Source organism: Castor canadensis, chromosome 1 (assembly GCF_047511655.1).
Source record: "Castor canadensis chromosome 1, mCasCan1.hap1v2, whole genome shotgun sequence".
Taxonomy (NCBI): Eukaryota; Metazoa; Chordata; class Mammalia; order Rodentia; family Castoridae; genus Castor; species Castor canadensis.
In genome coordinates, this window is record NC_133386.1 from 196,526,018 (window position 1) to 196,546,940 (window position 20,923).

Sequence of the window (20,923 nt, forward strand, 5' to 3'; positions counted from 1 at the left end):
ATTCCCAAATAAACATTGTCCAGCATAAGCAATCATACTTCATCCTAATTCACCAAAAGCTCACAGAAATGTTGGATGAAACACTTAATCGTTCCCATGGGGAGTGAATAAAAACAACCCTAGAGCACATCTCCATTCTGGGCTCTCCAGAAGGCAAAGCGTGTGCAAGCCTCGGAGAGGGAAGACGTACAGGACAGAAGTCCCAAGCCACCTTGTGTGTGGTGTGGTGCCCTGGAGCCTGCAAATGGGAAGAGCAAGAGCAGGTACATCAAAGGCCACAAATAACCTTGAATTTCGGAGAGTGGCATGGCCACTGACTTGGGACTTTGCAAGTTCCCTGGTCGCAGTGCTCAGGCCTTGCTCTCCTGTGTGCCCCTTGGTGCCTGTAGCAGTGCCTGGCTTGCAGAATTCGTAAACACAATGGGAGAACAGATGCTCCCCAAACAACTGCCGACACGAAAGGCCAGGGCGTGTGAAGATGTGGCACCGGGGGCGGGAGGGGATCCTCGGTCCCGGGGCTTTCACTTTGGTGATGGAGGTCGGTCAATCCACGCAGGGGACCCGGGGCGACCGTGGCTGCAGTGCCGGCTGGCCAGTGACCGCACGGGGCTGTGGGCAGCCGTGGGGGAGGCCAGGTGAGTGACAGCGCCCCGGAAGCAGTTACCTGTAGTAGCTCAAGAGCCCGTTGCTCAGCACGAACCACCGCCGCTGGTAGCCTTTGATGTAATTGGTCCATTTGAAGAGCCAGCCCTCTCGAGCCGAGCCCGAAGCCCCGGCGCCCGAGCCGCCCGAGCCCCCGGACGGAGGCACAGGAGCTGGGCCCGCCGCCGCCACTCCGCCGGCCCCGGCGCTCGGGCCGCCCGCTGACGCCGCGGCCACCGTCCCTGACGCGACCCCGGGGCCGGGCCCCGAGTCGCCGCGGCCGCCGCCTCCTCCCACCACAGGGGGACCGGCGCCGCCGCCGCCAGGAGCTGCAACGGCGGCCGGCCCTGGCCCCACCACTCCTCTCAGCTCGGTCGCCGCCATGAGCCGCCGCCGCCCTGAGATACAGGACCGGAACCGCCGACGAGAGCCGCCGCCGCCGCCGCCCTGAGCGCCCCACACGGCTAGTGCATCAGCCGCCGCCGCGCAGCGTCCCCGCCCCGCCAGGCCCGCCGGGGAAAGGAGGGCTCGACCGCCGGGAAGAAGGACGTCGATTGGTGCCGCTGAGTGTCACTTGCGGAAGACCCCGCGGACATTGGCATTTCTCTCCGGCCTGTCATTCTACTCCGCCCACTGAGAGCCTGGGGCGGGACGCGTCCATCAGCCCAGGCGTTCATTGGTTCAAACAAAGGCCAATTAGACGCATGTGCAAGCTCATTGGTGATTTCCTGAAGTCTAGCTCTCCCAGATGGCAAGGGAATGCAGAGTGCCCGGCCAATTTGACCGCCAATTGGCTAGTATTTCCGCCACTCATTTCAGTTTATGCTTCTGTCATCGCCACGTCACCTCCTTCCATCAAGCTTCTCATCATCCTCTTCCGCCCATACGGATTGGTTGTTGGCATCAGCTGCCCAACCTTTTCTTCCATTTATTGAACGCATTGAGGCAAAATGGGCGCGGGGGGCCCCCCCCACTTCACGTCCTCACTTTAATTTCTTATTGGCTGCTGTCTATGTCACTCATACGTTGACGGAGAGGCGGGGCGGTAGTTGGAGATGATTGGTTCTGAAGGTTGTCTGTGAAAGCTGGAACTTGGCAATATTGACCAATGAAAAAGACCTACTGAGAGAGGGACAGGTAGGGACAGCCAATACAATGCAGGGTGTTTGGGGTGTGTCCGCCTGCTTCCAGCTTTAGGGAAGTTAATGGGAGGCAAAAGCTAGTTGGCTTCTGTAGTGTGCTTTAGGATGGGGGCGTATTGTCCAATTCCCTCTTCCTGAAGTAAGACCTCCAGATTGTTTTAGGAGAGCTGGGCCGGTGACTTTCTGTAGTCAGAGTCCTCCTGAGCCTTCTTTTAGGGCCCCTTTCTCACTCAGCTGGAGGGAGGCCCTGCTTCCTGGGAGACTCAGAAATAGCTTCCCCAGCCCCCTTCTGGACCCAGGATTCCCCCAATTCCCTTCCCTGGTTTGCTCATTATCGCCCCACACCCTTTATCTCTTGATTCTAGACTGTCATACGCCTCTGCTAATTCTGCCCCACGAGTTGCTGACCTAGCTTCAGGGGAAAATAAGTAGATTTACAAGGACCTAATTTTATTTGTCTCTTGCAGACCTAAAAGGCCCTTTTTGGATTTAGCATCAAAAACGCACACAATTATATACTTAACTTTAGACAGAAAATCGTTATTTTTGATCAATGGAACTTGCTTACACGTTGTGAAAATCCTAAATTCAGTAACTAGTGTAACGTTTAGATGTTGTGAACTATTGTTAACAAATGTAGCTAAAAGCACGTCTTTTGGGAAATACAGCACAGGTTACGTTTACCCGTTTGAACAAGCAGTAGAAATAGCTTTCAGACAAAATGATTTTCCTTGACAATGTCAAGAAAGTAAAGAAAAAATATCCTTTTTTGGAAAATGGTTTCAAAATGAGAAATGTTTATTGAATTCTGGAGAAAGAATACACAAAATCATCACTTTTATATAGGCTACTGGGAATTAATTTTTCAAGTGAACTAAAGCTAACTGATTTATGCTTGAGTCCTGCTTTTTCTACTTACTGGCTCTCTGACTTTGAGAAAGTCATTTAAGCACTCCAAGTCTCACTTTTCACAGCTATAAAAAGGAATAAAAGTTTAGAAGGATGTCGTGATTAAGTGCATTTGAATGTGTTTTATAAACTGCAAACAGCTACAAAAAATGTGACTTATGTTCCCAAATATCCCTCAGTTCACTTCCCAGTCCCGAAGAAGAAACACTTTTACAGCCTGGAGATCTGGTTGTCCTGATCCTAACCCACTTATCCAACTTAGCATCATTACCTCTGGAACAATCAACATTTTTATGAGGTACCTGGTGTGCAGCACAAAATATACATGATCAGTTAATGAAGTTTCCTTGTGCAAAATTTTTGAAACTGAATCTAATCAAGCCTTTAGATTTAACCTCCAGTTTATAGGTACTGGAGAAACCAGTTAAATGATACCTCCATGGAGTATAGAAGACAAAATACAAAGATTAAGTAAATCAATGCCATAAAAACATCAGGAGTGATTGCCCTAAATTAAAAAAAAAAAACAAAAAAACTTAAGTGGACTTGGTGGCTCAAGCCTATGAATCACAACACTGGGGTGTTGGAGGCAGATGGATCATTAGTTTCAAGTCAGCCTGAGCTTCAAAGTGAGACCCTGTATAAATAGGTAGACAGATAAATAGAAAAACAAATAAATTTAAAAGACACCATCAGATGACTGGATTCTGGTTCTGCAAAAATGGCCACTTAGACATTTTGGGGAAAGTTGAAAATTGACTTATATTAGATGTTGTTAGGCAGTTACTATATTTACTGAGAGAAATAATGAGGGAGGTAGATATGAAGGAAAACATCTTTAAAACTTTGAAAAATGTGCTGAAGTTTTTAGAGTGAAGAATCTTATTTCTGTAATTTCTTTTGAACTTATTTGGCAAAAAAAAGAAAAAGGAAGAAGTTCAGGTAAGACTAATAATTTTGCAGTGAAAAAACACTTGAGAAAACAATTTTAAGAAGGATTTATTTTGGTTTATGGTTTCAGAGCTTTCAGTTGCAGTCACTTGGCTCTGTTACTTCTGGGCCTATGTATGGTAATGCAGAATATCACTGCAGGGAAATGTGATGGATCAAAGCACAGAGAGAGAGAGAGAGAGAAAGAGAGAGAGAAGCAGGCACAAATATATCAGGGCAGGTCTTCCCCCCACCCCCCTTAGTTCATTCTCTCTGGAAACACCCTCACGGATATACTCGCAGGCATCTGTCACTCCAATGACGTTGACAGTCAAGATTAACATTACCTCTTGCCTTACAAACATTTATGTTTCATACATATCTTCCCTACTAGAGGATTAATTCCTCCAAGGTGTGACCTGCATCTGTTTCATCTTTGGCTCCCCCACAATAGTTGCCACATAGCCTACCATAGTCACGTATTTACCAGTATTTGTTGTGCATCTATTATCAGTCTTCAGGCCTGAGCCAAGTGTTGGGAACACAGTAGTGAATGTCCAGATGCACTTTGGTTCCTCATGAAACATAAAGGATCTTAGGGATGGACAGGTATTAAATAAGAATCATACAAATGACCAGACACAGTATTGTATAGAGAAAATATGTAAAGTAATTGCATATATATATTCACTAATATGGAGGACAAGAAGCATTGTGAAAGAAAATAACAGGTGTAACTTGTTTGAAAGAAGGCTTACCTCTCTTCAAGCTATGATTGGGGGCACAGGAGAAGGTTTAGGAATGAATGGAGATAGTCATTTGTGTGTGAAGGTCTGAGGAAGAAAAGAGAGGCAATGACTGAGGTAAAGACCTATGGTCTGGGAAGCTCAGAACCAAAAGGGCTACAAAAGGCCTCCCAAGGTTCAATGAGAAGCAATTAAAAGGATTAAGTCAAGTGACATCAGTTTTTGTTTAAAATGACCACTGATTGTTGCTATCTAGTCACCAGACTAGAGAGAGGTCAGCAGTTAAGATGCTGTCTTTGGAAAGAGAAATACTGGTAGCTTGACTGAATGTGGAGAAATGGAGAGAAGTAGACAAATTCTAGATAGGACTTGGAGATAGGATTAGTAGAATTGGGCACATGGGAGTGAGTCAATGTAAGCACTGTGTGTGAAAAAAAAGTTACAGTTTTTTGAAATTGGTGATTGATTTTACCCTGGAGTTCTTTCCTCTTGCATATACGCAGTCAGAAACCGAAATCTGGGAGCCCTTTTGCAGCCCTTTTCTTTACCTTTAAATGAGTCTACCACCAGTCCATTTTTTCAGAATGTGCCTCACAGAACAAACAGATCTTCCTAAAACAATCTGATATTTATCAGAGTTCTGTGCTCAGCAATCCTCAGTCCTCCCCTTTGATCTGTAGGATAGAGTTGATAAATAACTTATTTTGCCACCGAAGGCCTATCACTCCTATGTCCTAACTTTCCTTAACTGTCTCATTTTTCACTACTCTGTTCAAACCAGAATGGTTTAACTGCCAAACTCCAATGATTTGGACATCTTTGCTTTCATGATTTTTTGAGGATTGAACCCAGCGCTCCATGCACACTAGACATGCACTGTACCACATTCCCAGCCCTAGACTATTTTTTAAAGAGCAGTTTTAGGGCTGGAGGCATGGCTCAAATGGTAGAGCACTTCTCTAAGAAGTGCAGGTTCTGTGTGTGTGTGTGTGTGTGTGTGTGTGTGTGTGACTAAGAAGAAATACCAGTATGTCTCAGGCTATAATCTCCACAACTTTACTGGGGAGTGCTCCTATCTGTGTAGGAGTGAAGGCAACAGGATGGATTAGAAATTGAGCCAAGGTGCAATTACTACAGAGGCCTCAGGCATGGGGAGAGCTGGAGTTGGGTTGGCTCATCCAGAGGTCCTGCACTGAGAGAAGATAAGACTTACCCTGCAACTTATCCAGGGAGAGGGCAATTTCCACAGGAAGAGAAACTCAGCTGTGAGCCATGAGCTACCAACAGTTTCAGCAGCTGGGGAGGGAGTACTTGGTCTTAAAGTAGGAAACTTTGTGGAACTCCAGAGCATCCATTATAGCATAAAACTTTTTTCTCCTGTTAGAATTTCTTTGGTTCTCTTAACCTACATGAAAGCAGAAGCAGACTGGACACCTGATAGATACAGTACTTGATGCTAAGCCTAATGTTATGTTTACCAGAGTGATGCTGAGATTCGTCCTCTACCCCTAAACAATCCTTAAAGCCTACTAATTCCAGGTACTGTGTTCGACTGTGGAAGAGTTTGGGGGAATGAATTCTACTTTTGTGGTCATCCAAGTCTGCCTGCTTTTGCATGCTAACTTTTCTGGAAGCAAAGGCTGTACCCTAGACTTTCAATCTTCCTCTTTTTGTTCAAGTTTGTGCAACATAATGATGAAATTCACTGAAACTAGGAAGACAAAAAGGAACTATATCAGAACATGGTCTTTGACCCTCAGTTTAGGGAAATAGTCACTCCTAGAGAGTGAGACCCACATTCTGTTTGTGTTTGTATCCAGCCACATAGGGAGTCAATGCAGAATTTAAAAGAAGAACTTCATACTGATTGGGAAAAGCAGTTGTCTTCCTAGCAGGAAGCACTACTACCTATTTTTGCATTACAGTGCAGCAATCAATCGCGGTCTCAGGCTCTTGACCACTTGAGTTCAAGTCCTGTTTTTGCTATCTTGTTTTGCAGTCTTAGACAGCTTATTTAATCGCTCACCGGTATTTTATTTTTTTCATATTGACTATTTCATTAACAGGGCAGTTGTCTTTCGAACATGTGCACCTACACTCACACACTCAGAATGATATGGCTGGGGACCAATTTCCTTACAACATTATTAATAGCAACTATTTCTCAAGGTTTTGGGAAAGGATTAAATGAAAATGCATGAAATATTCCCAGCAGATAGTCCTAAATGCTAACTGTAATTATTAATTATGCAAGAATGTCTTTGCATCTTAACCCAAGTGGGACCCATGTTGTGGTCTGGGTATGAAAGGTCTCCCCAAAAGACTTGTATGTTGAAAACTTGGCCCCAGCTGGTGGCACTACTCAAAGGTGATTGGATCATGAGGGAAGACTCTTAACTTCCTCAATAGATTAATCCATCCATGAATTCATAGCCAAATGGGTATTAGGAGGTAGGGGCTGGCTGGAGGAAGTAGGTCACCGAGGGTGTGCCTTTGAAGTGTTTATCTTGTCCCTAGAACCTTCCTCTGTCACTCTGCCTCCTGTCTACCACATACTCCCCACCATGATGTTTGTTCTGCCTTACCATGTGCATGCTCAGAAGCAATAGAGCCAAGTGACCATGGACTGAAACCATTAGCCAAAGCAAATCCCTCCTCCTTTACTTTGTTTTCTCACAGAGTTTTGTCACACTAATGAAAAACTGACAAGTTTTCCTGAGGGTATTAGACATGCTGTATGAAAGCCTAAAAATAGTTGAATGTTTTTAGAGGTGGAAATAAATGATTAAAATGAAGGGATGTGAGTTTTTATTGAGTGTTAAGCATTTTCATTTATCATATCATTCCATTTATTTTTTTGTGACAATCCCAGCTGTTCTACCACATCTTTTACAGAGGGGACAACTTGTAAAAGCAAAACCAGTATTCGAACATGATTATGAATAGGTCTATCTCACACTACTCATGGAATCTATTTTTTTTGTAACAACACAAACCATTCAAATAGTTAAATCAGGTGTCAAGTTGTCATCCACACAATAGAATGATGTTTGGTTTAATTTTGATAGCACAAAACTTCTTCCCCCCACCCCAAGGGATTGAACTCAGGGCTTTGAGCTTGCTAGGCAAGCACTCTACCACTTGAGCCACCCCACCCCCCAGTTCTTTTGCTTTTAGTTTATTTTTCAGATAGGGTTTTGCTAACTTTTGCCTGAACATGCCTCCAATGTCCTCTTATTCCCACCCCCTAAGTAGCTGGGATTACAAGTGTATGTGCCCAACATACACCGGACCAACAGTTTCTTATATTTTTAAAAAATATCACTAGCCTGGCCCTGCTCCTGTTATCCCCAGAACTATCCCCAACAGTCACCCTCCTTTGGTTACACAAACCCTCCCATTTCAAACAAGTAAATCATGCTTTGAACTTCAGAGAAAATGGAGGCTGTGGGTGAAGAATTCCACAAGATTTATAATAATTGAGCAACACGTGCATTAGTTCAGAATATTTCATTGTTATGGTTTTTTTTTTTCTGTGAGGAAAAAGTTCAAGTTTAAAAATAAGTGCTTCCACTTTATGAATATAATACCAATTTATAACAAAACCAACTGATTTTTTAATCATATAGTATGTACCAGATTGTTCAAGGTGCTTTAAAAGTCATTTTTAGGCCTCAGATTAATGAATGAATATTAACTTCCCTGCTAATGTAATCACATCAGGTGATGGACTAAAAATAATGTACAATATGGCATAGTTAAGAATTGGCATCTGGAGCTGGGTGCCTGTGGCTCACGCCTGTAATCCTAGCTACTTAGGAGGCAGAGATCAGGAGGGTGGAGATTTGAAGCCATCCGGGAGAATAGTTTGAGAGACCCTATCTCAAAAAAACCCTTCACAAAAAAGGACTAGTGGAGTGGCTCACAGTATAGACCCTGACCTGAGTTCAAACCCCAATAATGGGAAAAAAATCATGGTTTGAGGCTGGTCTGGGCAGATAGTTCAAGAGATTCTGACTCCAAAATAACCAGAGTAAAAATAGGACTGGTAAGCCTGATGGACTGGGGGTTTGGCTCAAATTTAATCCCCAGTCCCACCAAAAAAACCAAAGCCCAAAACAACAAAAATCTTTAATAAATAATAGATAGATGATAAACATTCATAAGTAATATGTAAGAGACTTGTGAATAATAATTTGCAAAATAAAATGCAAACGTTAAACTCACTCAACTAATCATCTGAGAAAGAAAAAATGATTTATTACCTATCAAGTCAACAAAAACTTTTAATGAAATGCCATTAAGGATTCAGAGCTGCCACTCACTAGTGATTTTCATTTCTCCTGTGATAAGGGAAGAACTTCCAAAGTAGTCATAGCTTTGGCTTTAGAAATCTAAAGGAAGATCACAAAGCAAAGATACTTATTACAGGTTCGTTTATAGTAGGAAAATTAGAAATAAACTAAATGCTCAGCATCACAATAATGGTTAAGTAAATGTTAACCCATGTGTCGTGGATATCTAGACAGGCAGAATATTTAATCATGAAAATGTTTATGAGGTCAGAGGAAAGAAAACATATGGCATATGCTTTGAATCAATTTTTAAAGAAAATATGTTTTTAAAAAAAATATTGGAAGTGATGTTCTTAGAAGTTATTGATACTTAGCTCTAGGGGTTGGCATTATTGGGCATTTGATTTTGCTTTTCAGTAATTTCTAAATTTTATAGTGACAAAATGCCTTGCTTATGCTGTTAGAAAAAAAATTTTTTTTCTTCTTTTGATGGGATTGGGGTTTGAACTCAAGGCTTTGCACTTGCAAAGCAGACAGACACTCTACCATTGGAGCCATACCTCCAGGTTACGTTCTTGGATATGGGGGGAGGGGTCAGCGGTCTCACAAACTATTTGGCTGGGCTGGCATCAAACCATGCTCCCAATCTCAGCCTCCCACGTAGCTAGTATTAAAGGTGTGAGCCACCAATCGATGCCTGGCTAGAAAAAATATTTTTAAAGAAAAATCATTTTTGAAAAATTGAGTTACATGGGAAAGCCCTCAGAATAAATGTTAAGTAAAAGGAATGGTCCTATCTGCATATGACCATCTTGAGAAAAAAAAAATCGAGGAAGGCCAAATAGCAGTGGTTGCCTTTAAGCAGAAGGGTTGTGGGGAATTTTGTGTGTGGTCGATTGTTCCTGCTTTTCCATATTTCTCAAATTTGTCTCCACTGAGTATTATTGTATTATAACCATACAAGGAGGCTATTCTCTAAAATAGCAGCTATCAATTTCTAGTGAGAAAATAAGTTCTAGCGAGGCAAAGTGTTTGGATGTGCCAAGCCTCAGGGCCATTGCACTTTGACTGCATAGCAGTTGAATCTGCTAGCGGTCTGGGAAAGTCATCCGAAAACAAGGCAGGAACCCTAAGAGATGCAGTCAGTCACTTTATCATGTTTAAGGTGATATACCCACGGAGAGATAAAAGATCCACTTTAATTAAGCCAAAACAAGATACACTATTGTTGGGAATCAAAAGCCACAGTCTGACAAGGTCGCTGTAGCTTACCAGCATTCCGTCAAGGTCAGAATCTGCAGGTGCACCATGTCTCTATCATGGTGGGAAGGAACGCTAAATGGTTTCCCTTGACTGAAAAGAAGTTTATACTTAGTCAAGGACACTGGCAGTAAAAATACAGGATGGCAAAAACAGAAAGGTTGTAACTAGGTCAGAGTGTTTTGATGTTTAAGTCTCTTCCTCTTTTGTATAAAGCTTGCTGAGAAAAATAAAATTTTGCCAGTTGGTCATCAGCCTGCTGGCCCTCTCGGTATGTTTTGTCATTCCCTTCCTGAGTGAGTCCTTTCGTATGTCCTGTCTTGTTCATTCCTTTCTTGAGCCCTTTCGGGTCAAGGACCTCTGCGATCCTGGCACACTATATTGCATTTTCCCCAAACTCTAGCTGTTGAATCACCAGTGTTCTTCTTAAACATTAGGAAGGCTATTATGTGTGAATTTCATAGCTTTCTCCTTTTGGAGGGCAGTGCAGTCCACTGCATAGGAAGGCTTAAAGGGTCTTTGGCTTTTCTTCTTCTAATGCCTTAAGGACTCATCTGCAGTCTCCTAATTGGATTTTAATGTATTCACATTTGGCAATTAAACAATTGCCTCTAGAGGATGTCAAAAAGGGGCAATCCAGACTGTAATTGTCAGGACCAATTACAAGGATCAGAATCAACGAATGCAGCTGTGCAGTCCTTTCAGTTAAAACAAATGACACTCCTTACTTTCACTTTTCCTCCTTCTCAATTCTTTGAAATGCATTTCTTATTAGATGTATTTGGTCCTAAATGATTAGTTTATTAATTCATCGTATGAATGTGAGCGCCACAAACACAAAAACAGCCTGTCTTGTTTACAGTTGTATCCCAAAACCCAGCACAAAGTCAACACCTAGCAGGAAACCAACAAGTATTTGTTTATGAAATAGTTATTCTATTAAGAAACAAAATGGGTGCCAGTTGTTCATGCCTGTAACCTTAGCAGGAGGTAGAGATCAGGAGGATGGAAGTTTGAAGCCAGCTCAGGGAAATAGGTCATGAAGACCCTATCTCAAAAAAACCCTTCACAAAAAAGGGCTGGTGGAGTGGCTCAAGATGTTGGCCCTGAGTTCAAACCCCAGTACCACAAAAAAAAAAAAAAAGTTATTCACATGTAGGGTTTGTTACTTCAGGCACATTCTCTAATTTTATCACAACAACCTCTAAGTCAGAACAACTTGGTAATAGAAATCAGACAAGCACTTGCATGTCCCACATTACAGTAGGTACAGTAGTAACAAATAAAAACTAAGCTATTGTTCTGGTACTGCTTACATTCCAAAGGGAATACTTATAAAGTATTTTTTGCTTGCTACTGGAATTCTACCACTTGAACTACACACTCAGGTCACTTGTATTTGTTTGCGCGTGTGTGTTTTAATGGGACTGGGGTTTGAACTCAGGGCTTCGTGCTTACAAAGCACGTATTGCTTATGTTGAATACTAGATTCACTGGTATTTGTTTTACTGTTGTGCTTCCTAACTGTCCTCAAGGAGCCTGTCCCCTTCATCAGGAAAACTATAAACACTATGCAAACAGGTGCTGGTGTTCTGCCTTTCTTGTTTGCTGAACCTTCTATTTTGAGCAATTTAGGAGGAAAAATGATACTCATCTGAAATTACAATAAGCTTATTAGAAAACAACCAGTTTTTCCCATTTCCTTTGAGGAGATACTGTTTTCTTTTTTTTGGCAGTACTGGGGTTTGAACTCAGGGTCTCACACTTGCTAGGTAAGTGCTCTACCACTTGAGCCATACCTCTAGATGAGATGAGACTGACCACACTAGAATTCATAGTTCTGTTGTTTAATTAAATGAGGGGAGGAGCTGAAAGCATTACAGGTTTCTAAAGGGCAATCACGATACAAAAATAAGACATTTCGCTGGGCAGGACAGCTCATACTTGTAATCCTAGCTACTTAGGAGTTGGAGACTAGGGAAGATCATGGTACAAGGCCAGCTTAGGCAAAAAGTTTGTGAGACCCCATTTCAATAAAAACTGGGCACATACATGCCTGTCATCCCAGCTAGGCAGGAAGTATAAATAGGATTGTGGTCCAGGTAGCCTGAGCATAAAGTAGAAGCCCTATAGGAAAAATAACTAAAGCAAAAAGGACTGGCAAATGGCTCAGGTGTTGAATGCCTGCCTTGCAAGCACAAAACTGAGTTCAAAGCCCAGTACACCCTCCCCACACAAAGGATTTATCTCACTTACTTACAATAAAAAGGGAAAAAGCACTTTCATAATAAATTTTGTATTTTTGGACTGTATGATGTTTTTGTATATTGAGAGAATCTCAGATGTTAGTATCTGTTACACAGAAAGTATAATTCGTTTCAAATGTAATGGATTTTATAGGAAGAATAATATTATTAGGGTTTGCCAGTGTATCCAAATATACTAAAAGTACATTAAAAATCAGTTCAGAAACAAAAAGCATAAATGCAGGCACACATTTTCAAGTATACAATTTGTTTTTATTTACAATACCCTATAAAAATGTAAATTTAGAAACTTTTACTTTCATTAATTAGAACCAAACAAAAAAGATAAAGCACAGGAAAGAAGAAATAATAATCAAGTGTTCACTTGATCAGTTGTGAAGGGAAGGTAGAAAGGTCAGTAGGTGATGGTGGGGGTGGTTAGGTGATGTCACTGGGGAGTAGCTGGTGGAGCCTGGGCTACAGAACAGGAAGAAATGGAGATGAGAACAAGGACAGCTGGTTATAACGGAGGATTTTACTGTTGTACAATACATGTATGTGCAAACTGTTTATTCTCTTTAAGTATTATAGCCTGTCCCCCAGACTACATTTGAAAAGGTGAGAACAGCAGAAAGTAGATCAGGATGGTCATATAAAATTAATCCAGATTTAAGTTTTTTTGGGACTGTAATCACTAGGGCTCAAACCCCCTTATCCTGATTAATTGCTGAGTGGGAGAAGGGTAAGTGAAAAAGATCCTGGCAGACTGTCCCTGCTAAGATTCAAACCTAGGCCCCTGGCTGCCTGTGAATGGGGCACAAGTAAGACCAAGCAGCCAGGACAGTGGTTCTGCCCATGGTGTGGAGGAGACAGAGCAGAGCAAGCTGAGCTTAGCATCCATGGCTACATTTGGAGGTTTCTATGTGTGACACTAAATGAAGTGGGGAAGAGAGAAGTGCAAGCATGGCTTACTGAAGTCATCTGGGGAAGACAGGGTGAATGTGCAAAAGCTACACTGCAGAAGCAGGCAGAAGTGAGGATCTCCTGGGTATTCTTGAATGCACTTGAGGGGACAGGCTCATGTTTGCTGTAGTTGTGTCAGGAACACGGCTTACCCACGTGCTGTTTCCGTTAAGGTGGACAGAAACAAAGGAAATATTGTGAGGAGCAAAAGGACTTGTTAGCCTAGAGTTGGGCATGAGCCAATCAAGAATTCTGATTTTATTAAATGTGCTGTATACCTTGTACTTTATATGAAAACAAGTAGAACCCACCAAATTCATTACAAGATGGAATAGAAACAATAAAAAAAAGTATCAGCTGGTTTGTATTCAGGAGGTATGTGTCAACTAAGTACTTCTCAATCTAACGCTTGTTCTTTAAGGACCCTCTGGAGATCACGTAAACCTATGTATAGGGGTGTGTGTGCATCTATCTTGATTTCTATTTAATTGGCTCTCCTACAGTTATATTAATATTGGACAATAAAAAGACTTCAATAGGATGAGGGAAGGAACCCTTTGGCAGGCTACAATCTACTTTGAACTGGAGTACTGTTGGTGGGATAAAGGGAGATATTATATTTTTGTCTCTAGGGCAAAGAAAATGCAAAATTGAGAAGTGAGAAAAAGCAGGACATGCAGAAGTGTAACACAGAAGGTAAAGAAGAAACCAGCAGAAATATCACCCAGCCAAATTCCACAGAGCAGTGGGGAAATCCTGGCATTTAGAGACAACCCCTGTAAACAGGAATTGATTCCACAAGACTTTGCTTTGGGGAATAAGCTACCTTCCCTCCCTTATTAAAAACACTCCATTGGTGATGGCAGCAGTGCAGGTGGCAGCCAAAAGGAAGTACAGGACGCACTTGGGAGATCTTTTATCGTATCCCCTGAACTAGCCTGAGGGTAGAAAGAAAGAAAGATAACTTGTTTGTATAAAAAAAACAGAAGCCATCTTTTGCATTGAACTTACATCTTTGTAAGAATTCTCATAACGAAGCACCCAAGATACTCGCTACCAATCATTTTGTCAGCCTCTATGAAGGCACCGTTACACCCAGGATAGAGCTTTATACCAGCAGATGCACAAGTACTTAATGAAAGTCTTTAACTCCTTCCACTAAATTCAGTTTCATCCTCTTCCCATCATAACTTTTAAAGTGCTAACTTCAGTGAAATGTGGAACTCTCCTGTTTAAAACTTACTGCAGTTTTGTCTCCAGCAAGTTCAGTTTCTGCCGGTCAACGTAGCGAGAAAAAAGGGACACAAGGTTTGTGGGTATAGAGATTGGCTTGGCCAAGGCTGCTTGGGGAATTCGTAGAAGTTCTCGGGTTGCCATGAACATTACCTCCGTCCTGGTAGGGAAAACACAAAACAATGAGAAAAGAAAAGAGGTTTACCTAAAAGAACTTAAAACAGGAGAGAAGCACAGTCCATACTTACCACTGATTATTTTGCATTGATTCTTTAGTGGGGTCTGAACTCTGTAGGTCTTCCCCACGGCTCAGGAGGACAAGAAGCAGTGACAGGCCAAACTGTAACAGAAGAAAGAGGGAATGAAACTCAGCAATTCATCTAAATCTCGTCCACTGCAGTTCAGGGAATCCTGGCATTGCATGGGAACAGCTCTAAACCAAATAACTTCGCTGCTGCCTATTTCTGTGAAAGCAGGTGGAAATCAGACAACCTGGAGCCCAGAGACTGTCATTCTCTAGGCTTTATTTCTGGCACAGCAGTGAACTAAGCACAGCCAATGGAAACATAAAGTCAGAGTCCACAACTCCTCTCTGTGCCCCACTCTGAGGTGAAGGTGGTTCTTCCCTGCCACTGAGGTGGGATTTGGCTTTTCTCTTATTTATAAAAATTGAAATGAATTAAAAAGGAAAGTCAAAGTTCAGGGAAAAAAACTAAGAAAAAACCCCATAAAAAACATTAGCCAAGTGTGTTGGTACACTCCTACAATCCCAAGCTTATTCAGGAGACAGAGGCAGGAGAATGGCGAGTTCAAGGCCAGGCTGGGAAAAGTTAAAAAGACCCTGTCTCAAAAACAAAATACAAATAAAAGGGCTGGGGGTGTGGTTCAAGTGGCAGAGCACTTACCTAGCACTTACGAGCCCTGGGTTCAATTCCCAGGACTACAAAAAAATAACAAAACAACAAAAACCCAAACATTAAATAGTTCAAATAAAGATGAAAAGATATTAAGAACTAGAATTAAAATGGAAAACATTAAAAAGAAAGAACTGTAGAGAAATGTACAAAGATAGGTAAATGAAATTATCAGACATAAAGAGAAAGTTTCTTTAAAAACAGGACATTCTTGAGCCGGGAGCCAGTGGCTCACACCTGTAATCCTAACTAATCACAAGGCAGAGATCAGGCGATTGAAAGTCAGCCCAGGCAAATAGCTTCACAAGACCCTATCTCAAAAAGCCCTTCACAAAAATAAGGCTGGTGGAGTAGCTAAAGGTGAAGGCCCTGAGTTCAAGCCCCAGTATCACCGAAACAAAATAAAACAAAAAATTTCTTACTGGTAATTTAAGAGCTCAGAAAGGATGTTATAAAATTCTTTAAAAAAAAAAAAAGAGAAAGGATAAACAATGCATTCACTAAATCTAGAATTATTAAAATTCAACAAAATGAACTCTAAAAAGCATAGAATGAAAATACAAATACAGATAAGCAGCACTAGATTAAATGCACGAATCACACGCAGAATGGATCAAAATAGGATGCTGGCAATATTTGGAGATTCCATTCTATCTTCTTGAATTCACCTGATAAGAGGATAACTTTTTCTTTCCACAAAACTTCCCTTCATATTACTTGAAGAAAAAAGCACTAGGCTACTAAATTTTATTGGACTTCATGATTTTGTGTATTGTCTTTACTAATTAAGAGACCCAATAGTAGGGAGCCATTTTGTTGAACATTTGTGGAGTCCATCCATATCCTCTGAGGCATTGCTACCTCTTTTGCCATGCTTTGGTAGGTTTTCAGGTCTAGGGATCAAGAGGCCTTGAGTCTACTTTTCACCTACACTGTATGCAGAGTGTCCCTTAACAAGTGCCTAATACCAGTGAAGTACTGGGACAACTATATGACGTCCACATCACCGCTTCTACTTTAGAGATCAGGGAACCATGTCTCAGCAAACTGAAAATCTCCAGGATCATAAAGGTAGAAAATGGCAGGAAAGGACTGAAGCTTAGTCTGTTTAAAAACTCGTGGTCTTCCTTCCATATTATGAATCTTGCTTGAATCTTTAATCTGAGCTGAATGAAATATTAGATGGAGATTCTCATGATGGCTACTTTCTTACTCAACAGCCTTCTTTGTAAGAACTGCTTTTTATCTCTAGTAGCCCACAGTATGAACCAAAAGCAGTATTTCACCTTTCCCTTCAGTTAGGTGTATCCACGTGACTAAATTCTTGCCACTGACATGAAGTAAAAGTTAGCTACAACTCCTAGAAAAGGTCCCATTAAAGAGGATAGGCAGGTAAGGCACCCCTTTTTGTTTTCACATACACCCCTCTTCCCCACATAAAGTCAAGTCTTAAATTCCACAACCATCTGGGACCCTGAGGGATCATAAATACAGAAGCCACCTCTAAGGACGTCAGAACAGAAAAACTGAAGGAGCCTAGCTCTTTGATGCCATTGTGTAGCTACTATACCAGATTTATTTCATGAGATATATAAAATCCTATTTTGCCAAAACCACAATTTTATCTAGTTTTTGCTACTAGGAGCTTACTGTAACTCCCAAATGAAAGAAGCCTTTTTTGTAAATTACTACTTGAGCACAAGTAATCACTTGAGAACCCCATAGCCATAGTTGTCATTAGATGCCTGACAAAGTTCATGGATACGAAAGGCAAGCCCACCTTGTTCTGGAGCACAGCAGTGAGGTGAGGATTGGAGGGTGCTGGTGCAGCTGCACTTTGAGGTAGGTTCATTAGCTGTTGCAGAAGGCTGGTGACAGTCACTGATGGAAGATGATAGAGAAGGAGAGAGAAGGGACTCAATAAGCATGGCAGCACCTACAAAAAAAAAAAAAAACCACATAAAAACATTACACCTTTGAGTCTTCCTTTATTACCTTCCATCAGTGGGCATGGATGGAAGGATGCTCACAGGTACACTCAATCATTTGTGGCACGATTTAAGAAAAAAGTGGCACATCCAGCAGATACAACTAAAATCTCAATTAACAGATTCTAAGGTATCTACCAAGAACATTGGAAACACCATGACTTGTGTGATGGAAAGGTACAATGTCACTTCCCAAATACATTCCAGGATTCATATTTAAACACCAATATGCTAATTCGTTTCCTTATTTGGCTACGGTGAGCTAGACACTATGGCTAAAGACAAACAGTAAACAAGGCACAGACTCTCAGGCATCTACTGTGTAGTGAGGAAGACATGGGTAAAGTGGCAATCTCAACAAATTGTAAAAAGCACTCTAAGACAAATTAAGTTCAGAATGCTACAGACTTACTGAGAAGTACTTTTAGATTTAATTGCTTGTTTTTATCTTTATAAAAGTGTGGTAAAGAAATGATTAACATGATAATTAGAAAAGCTAAGTGATGAGAAACTCAGTATTTACAACTATAGTAGCTAGTAGCTATAAATAGAACCCAACGATGTTGGTTTCTAGCCTCTTAGTCATTCATTCCTTTTTTGCCATGTGGCCCAGACTAGAAAGTTAAAACACAGACATACTAATATAACTAGGGTATATTAATACTAACAAAAATCAAGTATACTTCCAAGTCACTTAATCCCCATGCTATTAAAAAAAAGTGGCATATCACTTGAAATGGCATCCAAGGATGGACATTAGGTAACTTTGTAGTTTACTAGTTTAAGTAGACAAAGCTTTTATTATAGACATTTGAAAAATATAAAAGTTAAACAACAGTGTAATATTCACGTACCTTTTACCCAATCAACAGCCAAATTGTCAACATTCTCCCAATCTTCTTCTTATTCGTGGTGGTGGAGTTTGATCTCAGAACTTACACCTTGAGCCACTCTACCAGCCCTTTTTTATAATTTTTTTTTTTTTGAGATAGGATGGAACTATTTGCCTATGCTGGCTTCCAACTGTGATCCTCCTGATCTCTGACTCCTGCATTAGCTAGGATCACAGCTACTACTGTATTCTATCATTTCATCCAAAAATACTTCATTTTACATCTAACAAACTCTCTCACAATGTCACACTTACCATTATTAATAGCAATTTCTTACTATCAGGTAATATCTACTCCAAATTCAAATTTGTCCCAAAAATAGGTTAGCTGATTTGTTCTAATTATGATTCAAACAAGATCCACACACTGGACTCGACTGATAAGGTTTAAAAAAAAAAAAACTCTCCATATACTTTATTTTGGTGGTTCTTGGATTTGAACTCAGGGCCTTGTACTTGCTAGGCAGGCACTCTACTACTTTAGCCTCAGCCTCCAGCCCTACTCATTCACTTTTGACCTAAAGCTTGTTGTAGCCAGTAATGACTGCTGTCTAGACTGATTAAACGATTACTCTTCTTTTTTTTTTTTTTGCAGTACTGGGGCTCGAACCGAGGGCTATCACCTTGGGCTACTCCACCAGCTCTATTTTTGTGATTTTTTTTTCAAGATAGGGTCTCTTGAATTATTTGACTGGGCTGGCTTCGAACTGTGATCCTCCTGATCTCTGCCTCCTGAGTAGCTAGGATTACAGCTGTAAACCACTGGTGCCAGGATAAATGATTACTCTTTACTTACCAATTTTCAGGATGAGTTGATGGCCTAGCAATCACCAATAATGCTAGATATGTTTTTGGTATCATTTTAAACTCATATGAAATATGTTTATTTTAGTCCACTGCTGTAGTTTTTCTTTCTGACGTAACTTATTACAGGATTCCCAACAAGAAGGGAATCCAACAGGATTCCCTTCAAGGTGATTTGTGTATCCACAGGACCCTAGTAATCTATTAGTCTCTTTTTAAAAATTTATAAGATTTTTTAAAAAATCTTCCTTTTTCTTTAATTTGCAAAAATAGTCTTTCTCTGGGTGGTACTGGGGTTTGAACTTGGGGCCTCACACTTGTTAGGCAGGTGCTAGTATCACTTGAGCCACTCCATCAGCCCAGTTTCCTTGTTTTTTTTGATATAATATGTTTCAGGATTATCATGCCTCAGACCTGGAACCAGCTATTACTTTAAGAAAACAGACATGTAACCAAATTCTCCTCACATATAAACAAGCTCCAAGAAAGGAAGGCATTTTTTGTATTCTTCTCTTCTAGCAACTAGACCTAGGCACTATGTTTCTAAGACATAAAATAGTGCATGGCACAAAGAAGTATTCAATAAGTATCTGCTGAATGGATAAAGCGCTCCAAAGCTTGCTTCTATTGTTGAGTTCCTGCGAGATTATGAAGACAGAGTGCCTGCCTCATTGCCTACAGTGTATATGCTCTAAAACAGCTATAACTTTTTAACATAGGCTTCTATTTTCTAGAACCCCCCCCATAAATGCTAACGTTTTCCTCCAACCCATTTCATTCTTAGAATCATTTAAAAATGTACTCATTTTATCCTGCCACACTTTTTCTAATGATGAAACCTAAGCATCTAAAATTATCATTCACTTTTGTAAATACTAAAATCTCAAAGGTCTACAGAAGGAATAATTTTCAACTCTTTGGTGGCACACCACTCGCAAGCTATAATGGCATCATTGGCTTTTTGCAGACTAGTTACTCAGTTATTAATTAATTATAGTCAACTATAACAAGTTCACTCACATATATTTTATTATTCTGAATATCACTCATTAATACTAGTCTTTTGTCTCTATCTTTATCAATTTGTCTTGCTAAAACTAGTCTCAATTTTGATAATCTTTCAAGAGATGTTACAGAGATAGATAGAAAATAATTCTAATAATATTAGAAAATTCCAGTCTAGTTTAAATCAACCATTCAACTAAGGGTATAGGCTAATGATAATAGCCCAATGGTGATACTTTTACATACAGAAAAGTAACCAAGACCAGAAGTTTTCAAATTTCAGTAAGCACTCAATTTAGCTGGAAATCTTATTAAAGATACAGAAGTTACGATCCATCTTCTATAAAAATCTGATTCAGCATTTTGGAGTAGGGATGAATTATTTGCTTAAGTAACTTGGATAGAGACCACATCTTCATAACTTTGTCAAATAACATGGAACCGTTGATTTCCTCATGTTCAGAGACATGGGTGTTTCACCAAATATGGGATTAGAAATACAGGCCTGGAGTTCTTAAGGTCTTGTTTTAAATAATGAAATCATAGTGTCAAAGTTTAGACAAAGCAACATAAAAAGAGAAAAAGAAAAGAAGAGTGGAGTCCAGAAATCTTACCAACTATGAGGACAACAATGTGGAAAGATGTCCCACAAGGTAGACTCACCTCATCTTGTGCATCCTTTTTGATAAGAAAAGGGAGGTTCCTGGCAGTTGTCATGAGAATGTCAGCTGCTTGCTCTGTGGAGAGGAAAGGGAGAATACGGGCAACCATTCTCTTCCCTTTTCGGATACACATGATCTGCACAAAGTGATCATCAGTTGGCCTGCAAGGGAGGAAAAATGCCAACTTACATCAACAACAGCATTTTAATAAACTCATTTTATTCCTCTCGATGTTACCAAATGAATATACATTCATTTTCACTCTATAATGATCTGTGCTATAATGAGAATT

The 20,923-nt window shown here is 40.7% G+C and overlaps 2 protein-coding genes across 4 annotated transcripts in view; both read right to left on the reverse strand.

The window, feature by feature from the left end:
* Window positions 1-1,246, reverse strand: part of Osbp (oxysterol binding protein) — a 30,409-nt gene extending 29,163 nt beyond the window's left edge. Inside the window, exon 1 of the mRNA XM_020180569.2 lies at window positions 665-1,246. Within this exon, the coding sequence (XP_020036158.1) occupies window positions 665-1,026 (362 nt within the window). The 5' untranslated portion in view covers window positions 1,027-1,246. The remainder of the gene's footprint in view (window positions 1-664) is intronic.
* An 11,175-nt stretch (window positions 1,247-12,421) lies between these two features.
* Window positions 12,422-20,923, reverse strand: part of Patl1 (PAT1 homolog 1, processing body mRNA decay factor) — a 28,375-nt gene continuing 19,873 nt past the window's right edge. For all 3 annotated transcript variants that reach the window (XM_020180461.2, XM_074046286.1, XM_074046291.1), the window contains 5 exons: window positions 20,633-20,792; window positions 17,061-17,216; window positions 14,615-14,706; window positions 14,377-14,526; window positions 12,422-14,071 (listed from right to left, as the gene is read on the reverse strand). In XM_020180461.2, coding sequence (XP_020036050.2) covers window positions 14,050-14,071; window positions 14,377-14,526; window positions 14,615-14,706; window positions 17,061-17,216; window positions 20,633-20,792 — 580 coding nt within the window. In that variant the 3' untranslated portion in view covers window positions 12,422-14,049. The remainder of the gene's footprint in view (window positions 14,072-14,376; window positions 14,527-14,614; window positions 14,707-17,060; window positions 17,217-20,632; window positions 20,793-20,923) is intronic.